At 42.5% G+C, this 16,568-nt stretch overlaps 1 protein-coding gene across 1 annotated transcript in view; it reads left to right on the top strand.

The window, feature by feature from the left end:
- The first annotated feature begins 10,420 nt into the window (after positions 1 to 10,420).
- The window catches only part of DDX10 (DEAD-box helicase 10), a 176,137-nt gene continuing 169,989 nt past the window's right edge, over positions 10,421 to 16,568 (top strand). Inside the window, exons 1-4 of the mRNA XM_082065078.1 lie at positions 10,421 to 10,647; positions 13,968 to 14,028; positions 14,248 to 14,378; positions 16,068 to 16,226. Of these exons, the coding sequence (XP_081921204.1) occupies positions 10,447 to 10,647; positions 13,968 to 14,028; positions 14,248 to 14,378; positions 16,068 to 16,226 (552 nt within the window). The 5' untranslated portion in view covers positions 10,421 to 10,446. The remainder of the gene's footprint in view (positions 10,648 to 13,967; positions 14,029 to 14,247; positions 14,379 to 16,067; positions 16,227 to 16,568) is intronic.

Here is a 16,568-nt window from a genome sequence, read left to right as displayed (position 1 = left end):
CGGTTGCCTTGTCCGCCTCACAACCTTGAAGACTGTGAAAAGCGTTTAAAAATCTGTGTCACCAATCTGTCTTCCTCGTTGCGTTTGTTGCCTAATAAACCCCTTCCTGGAGCCACAGTAATTGGATTCGTTGCAGAAAGGCATCCACGAACAGGAAGCTTCTTGTTAATATTGCTGTGAGGAATGGGGTGGAGTGATTAGAGCAAAGACGCAAAATAGCTGCTATCAAAAGCGAAGATCAAAGGGAAGGTGATGAATGGGCGGTTTTGGTTGTTATAGCTTTTGAAAGGTGACTGAATGGAAAACAAAGCAAAACACACACACACAAATTGTTGTGACTAAGTTAGAGCTATTGGTCTGGATTCTTAGTCCACCAAGTTCACTCGTGCTGAACTGTTTAAAAAGATTCCACATTAGGGAAAATAAATAAGTTTATTCTCCTCTGTGAGAATATAAATAGCAACTCAAATGCCTCTTCTTTTTTCCTAAATTTAAACTGAAATCTCTCACTGTGTATCCTGGGGTTTCTCCTCTGTTCTTTAGTTCCTTTTCAAGCTTGTGTTTTTTAAAGCAAGACCTGATTTTTATGTTATCTTTCTATCTCATTCAATAGCATAATATGCCATATTATGCTGACGTGTATTATGCCAAATTTATGGCACAACAAACAGTAAGCACAGATTTCCAGTGAAACGCAGTAACAATAATACACGGTAGGGTGAACAGAAGCTTTTTGTCACTCCGAATTGGAATTCTTTTTTGTTTTTCTCTGAACCTGTCCATACTATCCCGAGCACAGAGGTGATGCCTGATGAAAGGGTACATCCTTGCCATGGTGTGCTTCTGCAAACACTCAGGGTGATGTGCTTCTTACAGTTTTATTCATCCTTAAAAGGAGCCACCTTCCTTCCATGTCTGAAGTATTGCAGAGTGAGACCTAAGCCTTGAGGTCATCTACAGCAGAACGCCAGCAAGGACTGGATTTCAGGTTTTAGCAGTACTTTAATTGCTGTGTTTAAAGAGATGCAAGCATTCTGGCTCTTCTTATAAGAGAAACCAAGCTACTTGGATGTTCTCTGCTTTATTTACCCTTTCTGTGCAGGGAAGCTGCTACTATTTCCTGATGCCACACAACTGTTGAGGGACCAGATGGTATGGAAAACCCAAAGTGACCGACCGGTACAGCTTGATGTGAATGAATGCATGTAGTTTTCCTCTGTGCCAGACAAGGAAAGCCAGAGCACAGAATATTGGCTCTGGACAGCACTGACTGACATGCAGTAGAAATGCTTCACAGACCGTTTACAGTCTGGGGGGTAGAAAGCCAAGCACTGTTGCTGTAGTCCAGCTGGACAACGTACACATATACAATGCAATAGTATATAGCAATAGCACCAGGGCTTTTGTTGCTTTTACTTTTACTTGCTCCTGTTTGTCCCTCATGGGGTAATTTCTAGATAGATAGACGGTGAATATCTAAATAAGAATCTTATCATAGAAACCGTCTCCTTATATCACTCCAATTTTATGGTTGTAAAAATAAACTCAGAGTCCATCTTTGGTACATATAAAGTTGGGATGGTTGCTGTCTGTGTACATAATTTCACCTTTATTTACACTGAATTCTAGTTGCTGTTTTATTACCCAGCCAGTTATTCTCCAGCCTTCACCAGAAATCCTTTGTCACACTAGAAAACACACTGTTGGCGGCAGCACGGCTGCTCTGCAAGGGAAGGTGAGCCGGGAGCGCAGTGACAGGGGGCAGGCAGGGACAGTGTCCTCCTCACTGGCAAGGCACCATCCCACAGTGCCTGGCAGGGCGAGCAGAGCAGGGCCCGTGGTGGTCACCTGGCTTATCCACACAACACTGATTGCCAGACACACAAGTCTGTGGTGATCCAAGGTCAAGCCAGGGAGTCAACTCAGCACATCAGGGTCTGTGTCCAGGTCAGTGAGGTGCATGGCCAGGCACAGCCATACTCACAACGTAGCTCAGACAGGGACCACTGCTAGTGCTTTACCTCCTCACTCCTAACTCCATTTTCAGATCACTTTTGAATACGTTGAAACTCATGGGCCAGAAAAGACTCTACAGGTCATCTGTGGTGCTTTCTCTTTACTCTTCAAAATATTTATTTATGCAAGAGGCATTTACAAATGTAGCTTAAATATTGTTAAGCCATATTCGATTTGCTCCTTTGTGAGCAAAATAGGAGACTGCCAGGTAACATCTGCAGAGATGAGTGCTGACAGTTGCATGGTTATCCGTGTCCCCCCTTGGAAGACACAAACCTGAGCTCTGCGCTTGGAAGTTTATGCTGCCAAACTCCACCGAGCAGCAGAGCCTGTTAGCTTAGACTGACCCGCTGCGGCTCTCAGGCTCCCGAATTTGGCAGGAACCAATCTTCCATAAAGCTGTGTAGAGCTCTTATGGGGTTTTTGTTTGTTTGCTGTTATGAGTTGTTAAACCTATATAATTTAAATCTGAAATAGAGATGCTAATTTCATTAAAGAATAGCAAACGTTTTGTGAACCCGATCCAAAAAATAGCCACTGAAAGATTTGTTTAGGCTTTAACTTTGCCCGTGAATCCACCACATCTGCTGAAACAACCTGTTTCCTGAGTGTTATTGTTGATGCTAGAATGATTTAAAGGATTGCTAAATGAAGTGAAACTGGAACACTAATCTGCTGAGAGGCTCAGTGAAGCGTTTTAGGTCCATGTTTTCACATGCCTCTGATTGAGTCTTCGGTGAACATTAAACTCTTTGGGGAGGGATGAACTCTTTATGGAGGTATGTGGGACAGTCAGTTCCAGCTTGTAGGCACTTAAATGTCATGTCTACATGTCATGCTCCCATTACAGCGAGTGGAGATCTAGTCAATACAGCTAATGGACTCTAGAGTGGGATTCAGATGACTAAATGAGACGTCTCTCTCAAAATGAACCAAATAGCTCTACAGTTTCCAGTGGAACTAAACATAAGCATCTGGTGCCCGAGGATATAGAAACAGCTGCACAAGGCTGGCAGATATGACATGGGGCATATGGGAGATCTGTGCCCTTCTTGAGAGGCAGCTGAGGGTCAGGCAGGACACCTTACAGCATCTCAGATGGCAACAGAGTAACCAAACCAAGCCTCTCAATTTAGATGCCTATATCTATGTATCTACAGGCTGGAGCTGAATCTCACCTCTGGGATTTGATCATTAAGAAATGTTAAATCATTATGCTGTTTTGTCTAGCAAAAGTATTCAGAATGTCCCAGAAAAAAACATCATTTTTCTTAACAATGTTTCTGGTTTTGCTTTTTTCTTGTGTTCTTACAACAAGCAGTAGTAAAGAAATGTTATTGTTTGATTCAGAAATCCAACTATTCTGGCACGTGGCTCTACTCCATGTATCGTAAACTGACCTTCAGAAGGGAACCGTAGACAAATCTGCACAACTTCATCACTGTATTGCTCCCCTGAAAGAAAATCTTGTACCATTTCCTTGCATTAGCAAGTGTGTAGATGAGAGGATTTAGCACAGTGGCTTTTCTGTCCCCATTTTTTAGAACGCTGTGATCACTCTGGTTTTTGGAGGTCACATGTGGCTACACATGCTACAGTGCCAGTATCGTGTTCACCTAAGTCCTGACAACGCCTTCTACTTGAGAAATATAGTACGACTGAAATAATAAGGCATGAAGATAAATCCATTTTTGATGTGACTTTGCAGTTCATGCAGCTATTATCCATATGGGCCCACACTGGATTCCTACCAGAGCACATGTATAGGGATTGTCAGTCAGAATGGTTGAGTCGTATGGATGTGGGCATGCATTCAATCTCACCTCTGTCAGTGTAAACAGGTACTACCAAGGGAGTTTATCTTCATTTTCCTTTTGCACTTCCACATTGCCTTTCTGTGACTGACCCCCAGCCCATGTCTCTTCTCTAAAATTAGCCTCATGTCCCTTAACTCTCAAATATGGCTCTAATGAGTATAGACATTTAAAACAAATTTAATTTCTACAGCCAGAAATATGCAGATAGCTAGAATAGGCGGGTGGATTACACGTCACAGCCACACAAAGAGGTGTTATTAAGTCATTATAAATAGGAGAGAAATGTGGACCTCAGAGTTGAGCAATACACCTAATGAATAAACTACAGAATCAAAATAATAAACTATGACTCTCCAAATGCAAGAATAATCAAGCATATAAAAACAAGGATAATAAGGCATAAGTGCCTGTTGCATAAAGGTGCAGTGCCACTTTTTACATATCTGTCAAACTAAATACATTGTGCTATGCTTATGGGCTGGGAAAAACAATACATTAACTGTCTCCTGAAATGACTCTGAAATACAAAGAGTCCAAGAACTGTGTCAACTGCAAGTTTGTTTTGTTGTTGTTGTTGTTGTTTTCCATAAAGTTCTTTTCAAATTAAAGGACAGCATTTAATGCTGTTGTTTTTATATTAAGCCTCAGTAGCACCACTGTGTATATCATTCTGTTTCGGAAATGGCATTCTTCCAAAACGTGTGATCGTCTGGAAGGTTATCTAATCTTTCATAATTTGATTTGTCAACTCTGTATCTGACTCAGGAAATCAGCTCAGTTTGCAAAAGAACTGTCAAACGTGTTCAAATTTAAACATATATTTATGAAGTTCCCTGAACTGGCATAACAGCCTGTGCCCCGGGACTGTACGCAGATCCCAGCCATCATGAAAGAGCAGGCTTGATTATTTAATGGCTCTTTTTAGCATGTATCTGTGGTGATCACAGCTGATGAGTTATTTTGATTTCTGCAGGTCTTTTACAGCCCCTAGTGGCTCAGAAACACTTAGACTGTGTCCTGCCACCAGCGTCAATGAGGAGTGTGAAGCACCACAGGGCGAATTGCAGGACCAGGGAAGTGGTGGGGCCTGCACAGCCTGGGTGTGTTCGGCTGTTCTGGGATGGAAAACAAGTTTCAGCAAACCCTGTCATATGTTTCTTGCAAGATTTGCCATGCTTATAATTTTCAATAAAAACACTGTTGTTGGCTTAAAGGAAAAATGTTCCAGTTTTGTATTTGTTCTAACTTCCATCCTACGTCTTTGTTAAAAAAATCTACGTATCATAAAATTTTGAAGAGACAGATGGTTTTATTTAAAGACTGAAAGTATGACACAGTAAGTCATTCATTTTTAAAATTACTTGCCTTTTAAATAGCATAGCAATACGGTCACTTCGTCTGACAATCTGAATGAAAGCTTTTTCCTTGCCTGTGGAAGTGTCATCTTTGGCCAGGGCTTTCATCACAACTTTCCCAACATTCATGTGGGCTTTCGCTGGCAAAATGTTCATTGTGAGGGCCCTGCGGACTAGATCATGAACCTTAGAATCACCAACAGCAGTCCCACCGGGCACAAAAAGTCCTGTCATTCCAGAAGAAATGTGTTTATGCCATTTTATTAAAGACCTCTTTAGCTTTTTTCCTAAAACATTATGTTGTATCATACAATATCATCCAATGTTTCCTGACCAACAATATCAGTATTTTTTGGTGTTTCTAGAGATCTGACAAGCTGGTTTTGCTTTTGCTTTTGAAGAAACTTGGTTAGTTTTTCCCCATCACTCTTCTTCACATACATTGAGTGTTTTTCAACATGATGGCACAAAGTTTAATTTTACCGTGACAACTTCAGTCTGTGGGTGGTTTTCATTTAAACATTTAGTAAGTTGTTTGCTGTCATTCTAATCAATATAATTGGCATTTAGTCAAAACCCTGCTAATCAAGAGAACAACAAAGCATAAATCCTCTCCCATCCCTCACTTTTCCCAGCCTGTTTCACCCCAGCTTTTAAGAGGATAAGAGACTTATAACCCGCGCCTCCAAAAATATTCCCAGTTTGGAAACTTTTTGAAGGACAATTTTAAGAACTGAGAGCTTTTGCCATAGTGGTGGCTACTAAATTGTGCATGGCCAAAGAGAATGAGTGAAAGGCTGGATTGAAGAGGGACATATTTCTCTCCATGAAGACATCATTTGTCCTCTGGTAGGCTCAGGCTTGAAAAAGAAGCAGCTACTTTCTATTATTATTTTATATACGATAGTTGGCTTTTTCAAAATATAAAACTGTTTACCAATGTGGACAGAAAAGACTTAATTCTAAAATTTTCTGTGGGAGGAACATTTAAATCCAGATACCTGTAAAAAATCCTTGAATTAACTTTATGTTGCCTATGTATGTCTGTATAGCCAAAGTTGCAGCTGGTAGTTTGTTCCAAGAGTTTTTAAGGTGGACCATGCATTCATGTTTAGAGTAAAACTATGACTACTTTTTTTTCCAGAGCAGAATACTTTTTGGAGTGTCTACATAAAATCAAATTCCTGTAATTTATATACTTGGTGAAAGCGTTTTCATTTATTACTTCCACAAGAAGAGGCCATAACGTCATCTGGAGAACTGTGTTTATTTTATGGTTGGGAAACAGCAGCTCATTACTAAGAGGAAAGTACAAAGCCACAATTACACCACACAATATTCTTGGTCACAACTGACAATATTTACTCATCACAACTTACCTGTTTGCTCAGGCCAGGAACTACTGAAACAGAGTGTTTCTACTTTAGTTTTGGAAATACAGTTTAACTTTTAAAATGTAATTTCTTGGGTGCTAGCTCTTTAATTAAAGGGCTACCCAGCATAGGAAAACTCAGTTCTATGAGTTTTCTTCCCTTCCCGCCCCCCGCCCTGTATTCTGTCTCTTTTGCTGTTGTTGTTTGTTTGTTTTGTTCTCCATCATAGACATATGCTGTGCCTCCTTTTTACAGTTGCTTACTCTGAGTCTGCATAAGAGTGCTAAAATCTCTCTTTTAAACCGACAGTATTGATTTTTTTTTTCAGCTTGTAGTCCTCAGAGTAATATGTTTAGGCTGAGGTGAAATGAGTTCCTGAGCCTCTGGGCAGGGTCTCTCAGTTGAGGAAATTCTCCTAGCACTTGGCTGTTTCATTGAGAAGGGCTTTAGTGATATTTGAGGGACATCTTGTGCTTCTGGGGTCACTTCCTCTGGTTTGCTGAGTACTTCTTTAGGTAGGCGATCGATATTATACAGAAGAATTGAAAGAAAGGTTAGTACAAAACAAGCATTTAATGGAAATGTCAAAATGTAACTTAAGCACACACAATGCCACTTAAAAAAAATCAACCCCTATTTATCTGAAATTCCTGTAGAGATTCGCAAAGGCAGTGTTTAATGGGGTTACATGACATGTGAACAGGAGTCTATGCAGCAGCACGAGGCCCCAGCAGGAATGGCACAGCAGGAGTGCAGGGTCGTCCAGCAAGTCAAGAGCTTAAGACCAACCATGAAATGCAAGAAAGGTAAGAATGGGGAATTGGCAGGATTTGGGTGTAGGGCCAGCTGTACTAAGTCCATCCCTTGAAGAAAGCCCCACAACACAGATACAGAGCAACACCAGTATGATACAACTCAATTTGGCCCTGAGGTTTTGTCAAGAGAGAATATAAAGGGTAGCAAAGGTCGTGCACCATTGTCACCATTCAGGATGAACCCAGAAGCCCCAGGGTGGAGCTAAAATGGGGCTCCTGAGCTGGGATGTAGGGGGGGGGCCTCAACTGAGGCCATTAAGTTCTACAAGTCCCCTCAGGGCACTGACCTTGATACTTGATGCCCCTTGTTCTCCTTGTCGCCATAAATAACCCTGCCCAGACATGTTTGTGTTAATGAGTAGGGAAGCCTGAGCATGTGTGAGAGTGAAATCTATGTGAGAATGACTGTTAGTGAAATTGGTCTTCTTTAAAATAAAAAATTGCCACCTTCTTCTCTGTAGTCTCGTATGGAGCATTGTTACATTTATTGCTATAGCCATACTCTCCTCATTTCCCCAAATTGCGAGTAAACAACAGTGCTCAAGTAATTTATTTGTCGGCTTGTAAAAGCAAATTTTTCTTCTCTCTCTTTCTGTCTCTTTTTATTACTCAGAACTATATCTGGTCTTGCCACTGTTTTAGGGATAGTATTATTACAAGGCAACTGAAGTAGTCTTGCGTATTATAAATAAATCAAATCCCAGACCTCGAGAATGAGGCCCAGAGGCTCTCCAGTGTTTTACCTTCTCCTATGGGACACAGGACAGGTTGCTTTTGACTTTCGGTTTTTCCTTTGCTGGTATATAGACCTCTTGGTTAATGAACAAATAAATCATTAAAAAGCATTGGAAACATGTAGGCATAATTAAGAGTGTTTGTCATGATAGCAGCTAAAAAGTTGTTTTAGCAATAGGATGGTAAGATATTATTTTCCACATAACGTTTTTTCATTGATTGTTTATTTCCGTAGTGACTCACAGACCACTGCTGCTGTTCTGCCATGAGAGATGAGCCTGTAGGCAAAACATAGACCAGGTGAGCAAAGACAGCATGTTCAAACACAACACTTCTACCTGTACACTTACTTACAAAAAGGCGAAACTTACTGCAGTGCTGCAACAGCAGGAATTCTACACAGGAGGGTTCTGTTTGTTTCTTTTCCTGTTCAGGAAGACAGATAAAAACGCCTGAAGTGGCAGCTGATCCCTGTGACAGTCTCTTTGTTAGACTGGGACCTTGTTTTGTATCTGAAGGTAATGTGCCGTAATCTTGGGAAGGATGTGCCAATCCTCAGAAGCACATCCTCCTGCAAACAGGTTTTCACCAGGTACTTCTGGGAAAAAAAACCATTTTTGTTTCAAGAATAAAACCTTTAGTATCCTTCCTTATCCACCTTAACAGCAAATAAACCCCTAGAGAAAACCATTGGATTCAAAGCTGTACCTGGGAGGAGAGATCCCATCAAGGCATATTTAATGGAGATTTTTCCAGCTCTTCCTGAAATTAGGAACTTAATGTATTTTAAAGAGAAAGCAAACATTTCTATGATCACAGGTTTCCCTGACATCAGGGAGGAGGGAAAACATCTTTAGTGATACACTCAATGTATGTATGGCAATAGTGGAGCTAATTAAGACACACTCCCTTTTCCCTGGCTTTCTGGAATTCCAAACCCTCATCAGAGGCAGTAATTATGTTGGGAGTCTTCCACTCTTCCCCTCATCCATGTTCTTCCTTCTTATGACATTGCATAAATACATTTGTAATTTTCTCTTCCTGATGCGGCACAGTAACTGCAGCCTGTTTGGGGTTTTAATTCTGTGTGCTGATGAAGAGCTAAAAGCGGACTCAGCAAATTGTTTCCGACTGTTGCACAACTGCAGAGTGATGCAGACCTGCCCCATAGGAAGGGGGTAAGAATCGATGCATGTAAAGATAGCATAATATAAATTTGCAGGTTGATTAAATCCTGTTACTTTGAGAGATATGTGCCTCTAACAGAGACCGCAGCTACACAACATAGCGTAAAACAACTCTACCTGTTAGTAGTTTTCCCTGTAGCTTTCTGCCAACCTTTGGTGTAGTTCAAGGCTCTGAGCCAAGGCCATTACGATTGACTATAACTGCATTAGGAAGACTCATCAGACAGAGCTTAAATCCAGCATCTTAAACACAAGGCCCAATGTACATCTTTCAATTGCTTTTTAATTTTTCCAAATTTGTTAGTTTTTTTCCCAGTAATGAATTAGCAAATAAAGCATTAACAGACTTGACTTGTCACAGAACACTTCTCCACGATCCTCCACAATTGCAGAGGACAAAATTTATGACACTACTAAGCCCACCGTCCTTTTCCATCTTTTCTATTAGGACTTTTTTTTCTTTTCCCCGTTTTATAATCTCCATCATAGAGCACAATTTGCATGCTGCATTTCTACGCAAAGAACTAATTTTTTTTTTGTTACGTGATTTTCCTTCAATTCTTGTGCAACCTCTTCACCTTCCCACAGGCGGGGGAAAGCCCCGGGCACCGCGCCCCCGTAACCGGGCCGAGCCGAGCCTTGCCGAGCTGCGCCGGGCCGAACCCAGCCGCAGAGCCGAACCGAGCCGAGCCCAGCCCAGCCCAGCTGAGCATAGCCGAGCCGAGCCGATCATAGCCGAACCGAGCCGAGCATAGCCGAGCCCAGCCGAGCATAGCCGAGCCCAGCCGAGCATAGCCGAGCCCAGCCGAGCATAGCCGAGCCCAGCCGAGCATAGCCGAACCCAGCCGAGCCCAGCCGAGCCCAGCCGAGCCCAGCCGAGCATAGCCGAGCATAGCCGAGCATAGCCGAGCCCAGCCGAGCCCAGCCGAGCATAGCCGAGCATAGCCGAGCATAGCCGAGCCCAGCCGAGCATAGCCGAGCCCAGCCGAACCCAGCCGACCACAGCCGAGCCCAGCCGAGTCCAGCCGAGCCCAGCCGAGTCCAGCCGAGCCCAGCCGAGTCCAGCCGAGCCCGCCCCCGCCCCGGCGGCGCGCCGGCTGACGCGCTCCGCCTGCGCCCAGCCCCGCCCCCGGCAGCGTGTGTGTCCCATGCGGGGCGGCATGGGCCGGGCTGGCAGCGATGGCGAGCGCGGGCCGGCGGCGGTGGACCCGGTGCGGAGCTTCCAGCGCTGGAAGAAGAAATACACCTGGCGGACGAAGAAGCTGCGTCTGGAGCGGCAGGCGCGGAAGCGGCCCGAGTGGCAGGTGGAGCGGGAGGCCATCGGCCGCCTGGTGCAGCGCTACCCCGAGGTACGGCACGGCCGGGCTGACGCTGTAGGCCGGGGAGCGGGGGCTTCCCGGGGCGGGGACGGGAGGGCACCCCCGGGTGGGCATGGCGGGCCTCGTGTGGTGTGTGTGGGGCAGGGCTGGGAGGAGGAGAAGGAGGGGGCGGGTCTGTGCGGGCTCCTGGGCAGGGGAGCGGGGCACCCCTAGGCGGCGGAGCTGCTCCTCTGGCTGTTGGCGGTGCCTGTAGGTGACAGGTGTGTTGGGTGGCACCGCTGAGTGGCAGGCAGAAGGGCTTTCCTCTCCGTGACCCCCCATTCCTTCCCTTTCTGCCCCGGGCAGGGGAGGAGGGGGCTGGAGGGCCGGGGGATGGAGACCATGGGAGGAGAGTGACTGCTGGAGAGCGCAGCGAGGAAGAGGAGGAGGTTGGAGCAGATGGTGGGAACAGTTGTAACCGGTGGCACTTGGCCCTTCTGACCAGGCAACGTGGATGTTTCGCTGTGGCCAATGGGACACATTTGTCTCCACGGAAGACGCCCTGCAGGCAGACATCTCTCTAGGAGAGTATGTTGTTTAACCTCAAGTCAGGTGTTTGAATATTAGAGCCAGGGTCAGTGGTGTTGGTGTTGTCACGCAGCTTTTGAGCCGTAGTGATTAGCAGAAAGTATCGTAATTGTGAATAACAGTTTAGATGCGTTCTGCCTATGGTGTTGCTCAATGTCCTGCCAACTTTGACTGGATTTGCAGCTGCTGCTGGAGAGGAGCATGGCTGTCAGACTTGGTTGTACAGCACTCAGTGCAGCTGATAGTAGAGACTTTTTGGTGGTTGTAATTTGACCAGAAAGTAATGATAACAGGTATAGAAGACACATATCTGTTACTATGAAGGGTTTGTGATAGCTTCTTCAGTTAAGATTCAGCAAGTGTTCTGAGGCTTCACACAGTCATTGGCTTTGCTGGTTTGAAGGCAAATAGTATTCTTCCAAAGATGGTCAGATTACTAGTTGTAACAGATTGTTTCTCAGGAAAATAAGTGGGTTTATTATTCATTGTTTTAATTATAAAAAATAAATATTGTAACTACATAAATGATTGTGGGTGAAATTTGAGTTAACTTGTTTTGGGAATATCTCTCTAGTCACTGTAAAAATAGAGGACTTAGATGCTGACTGTGAAAGCAAACGACTCCAGTTGTTAGAAACTTGTATTCTTCTGAGTGGGATGAGCATTGGTAGGTGTGTGTCTTTCATTGTGGTATGAAAAACCTCATTACTACAGCACTGTTTGACTGCTTGTTATAACCTAGACTTAGGTGGTTGCCTCTGGTCTCTGAAGGGTGCGTGTCAGAGCAAAAGAGGAAACTGAGTTAAAGCAACTTGGCAAAGGCTGTGTACAGAGTTTGTGAACTCTCTGCATATATACCAAGGTGATGGGCTTATTGTTTGTATACCAAACTGCAGTATATACATGAGAGATTGCTTTGTGTATTTGTGTGTTTGTATAAGGGTGTTATTACCTTTTCTCTAGAGATGAAATTCATACATTAACTTTTTTTTTTTTTTACTAGAGAGAACTAGGCTGAACAGAGTGGTGGTGTCATCTAGGTGCTTTAGACAGGTATAAACCCTCAGTTTTCTAGAATATGCAGAGCCATTAGGAAGCTTGGTACTTCAAGTAGATATAAGGTTGATCTGACAAAAATAAATGACAGAGCCTCTTACTTTTCTGTAGTGGCAGATGGAAGGAAGCAGGTTAAACAAAAACTATCTTTCCTGTGAATCTGAGAGTCACAACATCAGCAGATCTGAAGATCTGTGTGAGTCGCTACATCCCACAGGGCAGAAATCTCATTCTGCCTTTTGGATAACCTATAAACCTGTATTGCCATCCAGTTCTGTTCAAGAAGGACAGGGAACTGCTGGAGAGAGTCCAGCACAGGGCAACAAAGATAATTAAGGGAGTGGAGCATCTCCCGTATGAGGAAAGGCTGAGGGAGCTGGGGCTCTTTAGCTTGGAGAAGAGTAGACTGAGGGGTGACCTCATTAACGTTTATAAATACGTAAAGGGTGAGTGTCATGAGGATGGAGCCAGGCTCTTCTCGGTGGCAAACAATGATAGGACAATGGACAGTGGGTACAAACTGGAACACAGGAGGTTCCACTTAAATATGAGAAGAAACTTCTTCTCAGTGAGGGTGACAGACACTGGAACAGGCTGCCCAGGGGGGTTGTGGAGTCTCCTTCTCTGGAGACATTCAAAACCTACCTGGATGCCTTCCTGTGTAACCTCATCTGGCTGTTCCTGCTCCAGCAGGGGGAATTGGACTAGATGGTCTTTCGAGGTCCCTTCCAATCCCTGACATTCTGTGATCCTGTGATCCTCATTGCTTCAGGGGATCTGAAAACACAGACAGGAAAAGGACAGCATAGTGCTAGTAAGGCTGTAGGGAGGCTGCCAGCAGAGTTTGCGTGTTCCCTGCAGATGGAGGAGTCTGCCTTTAGGGACAGGAACCGTAACAGTTACATTGTTAAAGGTGCGCATGAGCTTCTCTTTTTCAGGAAGATAATGGCTCTGTATTTTGCAGCATAATAATGTTTCTTTCTTAAGCTGCTCTTTCTTAAGAGCTCCGAGTTCCATTTTATGACATATGACTGTCATTATTCCATTTGCAATAGCATCTGAAACTGAACTGCTCATATGTGGATATTCCCAGGAAAATGAGTTTATGCTTAGTGTGCATGAATCATAAACTTGGTGCTTGTTGTAGCCGCACAGAAGTAAGAAATAATTGGCTAGTTGTGTGTCTTGCCATATATATTTTATTGTAATTTGTATTGGCAGTTAGTCTGACTGGGAGAGTTTTTGAGAAGACAGGCTCAGTCTCAATCGCTTTTCCCCCATGAGGACACTGAGGCAGAGGCACAGGTTGCCCAGGTAGTCTGTCCAGTCTCTGTCCTTGAATGATTTCAGGGTGGGACTGGAACAATCCCTGAGCAACCTGGACTGACTTCAGACCTGACCGGCTGTGGGCAGGAGGTTGGACCAAGGACCTCCTGAGGTCCCTTTCAGCCTAAATTGTTCTGTGATTTCATGATGATCTGAGGTTTTAATTGTTATTAGCCTTTATTGTTATTAGCCATTAAAGTATGTCTTATTACTTACTAAACAATTTATGGTAGAAGAGTAGTTTAGCTTAGGTCCAACTGGTACAGATTGCCTGACCAGCTAAGTTGGATCAGGTCGTACTGAACTACTACATATTTATTTTAATGGCAACCTAAAGAATGCTGTTTGATTTCTCTGTTATACTTAGATTGTAAGCACTGATTAAGCTTATTTTGTTTCAGATAAATGCAAGTGAAATACAAAGATTTTCAGATTTTCCATTGTCAAAGAAAACCCTAAAAGGTGAGTACAAAAGTTTTATTTGGAAAGTAATTTAAGTAAAAATGACTGTATTGTTTATCTGCATCTGAACTTTTTTTTTTGCTTTAAACTAAGTTTTAGCTAAGTATTGCCATGTACAGCATTTTCTGAACAGGTAAATATAACTCTGGGCAGACAAAAATAATGATTTTTAATTTTTTTTTTTCTTCTTTCCCTCTTTTCCCACACTGCAAATGCTAGGATTGCAGGAAGCTCAGTATCGTGTGGTAACAGAGATACAGAGGCAAACCATAGGTTTGGCTTTACAAGGTAAAGACGTACTTGGAGCTGCAAAGACTGGATCAGGCAAGACCTTGGCTTTTATTGTCCCAGTAAGTAATTTGCATCCTTCCATTTGTACTCAAACCAAGTTACCTGTGAAATATTGAATATAAACCAGCTTGGGTTAATAGATCCTGGAAGAAAAGTGATAATTCAACTGATATAAATGTTCCAAGTAATCTAATAAAGCTGTTTGAGGTCCTGAACTAAGTATATTTTTGGCCCTAGGAATATTTGGACACATGGAAGTTCTATTTTGATCCTTACATTAGTAGACTTTGTGTGATTTAGGAAGTGCTTTGTTTTTTATTGTCAAGAATCTGTTTTCTTGGTGCAACTCTAGTTGTCCCGTTCTTTTAAAATTTGAAAACAGCGCATGAAAAAAAAAGGCGAAGGTGACATTTCTTCAGTTCCCTAGACTTTTTTTTTGTTGTTGTTGTTAGATAAGTGGTTTTCATCCCTTTAAAATTTTAGGATTTGGACCTTACATAGCAAACTTAAGCTTAGTGATTGTTGCCTTCCATTTCCTTCTTGTCTTTTGTGAACTTGTTAGAAATTGCTTCCAGGTGCAAGTGGGAAAACAGGATGAAAACCCCTGTCATAGATAATACATTTTTGACTGTTTTACTTGAAACTTCATGCTCTGCGTTTCATTTATTCAAGTTTAAAGTATAATTGAGATGCTTGTTTGACGTGCACATGTGAGTGCTTACAGACCCCATCATGTTATGATTAGATAAAGGGAAAAATAAATGTTGTTCGGATTATGGAGGTTTTTTGTTTAAACGTTTCTTGCATTTTTGTCAGCATAAATTTCTTTGGAGCCTATTCTGTCAGTAACTGTGAGATCAGTAGTAGGTGTTTTGAATACCCTCTCTAGTTGAGAAGGTTTATGCTTTATGCTGTGTTTTTTTTAATTTTTTTTTTAATTAGTGTAGAATTAAACATGTAGGTGGCTTCAAAAGATAGAAAGATAGTCTCGTGAACTTGAGAAACAAAAGTGAGATTGCTCAATTAGTTAATCTAGGAGTAGAAGTACTTTGTTTCACAAACTTTATTTTAAAACAGTTTTAGGGGAGAAAAGTGATAAGGGGGACCTGGAGATACGAAGAATGAAAATAAAAATTAATTGTACAAGGGTGCTTAGCAGCCTTCAGTATTTCAGAATGCTTCTGATATTCATACCTATGAAATTTTTGCGTTAGGACTAGCTGACTAAGACAGTGTTTCTATGGTGAGAATTCATAAGAGGAGGAATAATCCTGGTTTGAAGTGTATGGCAACTTCAGCTGGAATGCGCTCTATATAGCATGTGTGGACAGTACTGCTATAACCGGAATTAAAGCTGCAATGATTTACTTCTAGTTGGTCATTATCTTTCTGGTTCCCATGAAACCTTATAAGCAGAGAAGTTTCTCATGTTTTTCTACACTGATTTCTATTATTGTATGAATGATTAAGGCTTAATTTCCAGGATTTAGCAGAGCAGGATTAATTGTGCAGTAAAATGTTTATGATTTACCACCCATTTCTGTCTGTCACAGATTGGTACTAGGGAAATTTGCTACAGCAAGTATTATAATCAGTTAGAATTTACTTATAATCAAACTATGTGAAATGTATACTGATATTTCTTCAAGTAATTATTCTAATTGATGTTGCTTTATATTTTTTATGACAGTTTTGGTACATATTTTCATTGTGAGATTTTATAATGAGCATATGGTGATTTTTTTCAGGCTTTGGAACTCCTGTATCGCCAGCAGTGGACTTCAGCTGATGGACTGGGAGTTCTGATAATATCACCTACCCGGGAACTGGCATATCAAACCTTCAAGGTTCTGAGGAAAGTGGGGAAGAATCATGAGTTCTCAGCTGGCCTTATCATTGGCGGAAAGGTGTGTCCTCTCGTCGAGTTTGCTGTATGGAAGCATAGAGTGCTATATTAAGTGCTAGTTTAGGAAGGAAACTCTGAAAATGCAAAGGCAGGGAAGAGAGAAGTCAATGGAAACCTATCAATGATCCACTCATTTTCCTGCCTGTGTGCTCTGTGTCTGTTGAAACTTTTGCATATTTACAGTCTTTCCAGGTTACATGACTGGACGGACTTTCCTGCCAAGCCTTCCAGGCTATTTTGTTAATTTATATTATTCTGAAATTCTTTTTCCTCAAGCCACAAGTGTGAGCATGCTGAAGAAACTGTAATATCTCTGTAGAAATAGGACTGGAGGAAAGCAAAT

The sequence above is a fragment of the Streptopelia decaocto genome (assembly GCF_964273445.1).
Source record: "Streptopelia decaocto genome assembly, chromosome: 1".
Lineage (NCBI taxonomy): Eukaryota > Metazoa > Chordata > Aves > Columbiformes > Columbidae > Streptopelia > Streptopelia decaocto.
This window is presented reverse-complemented; position numbering and strand designations above follow the sequence as displayed.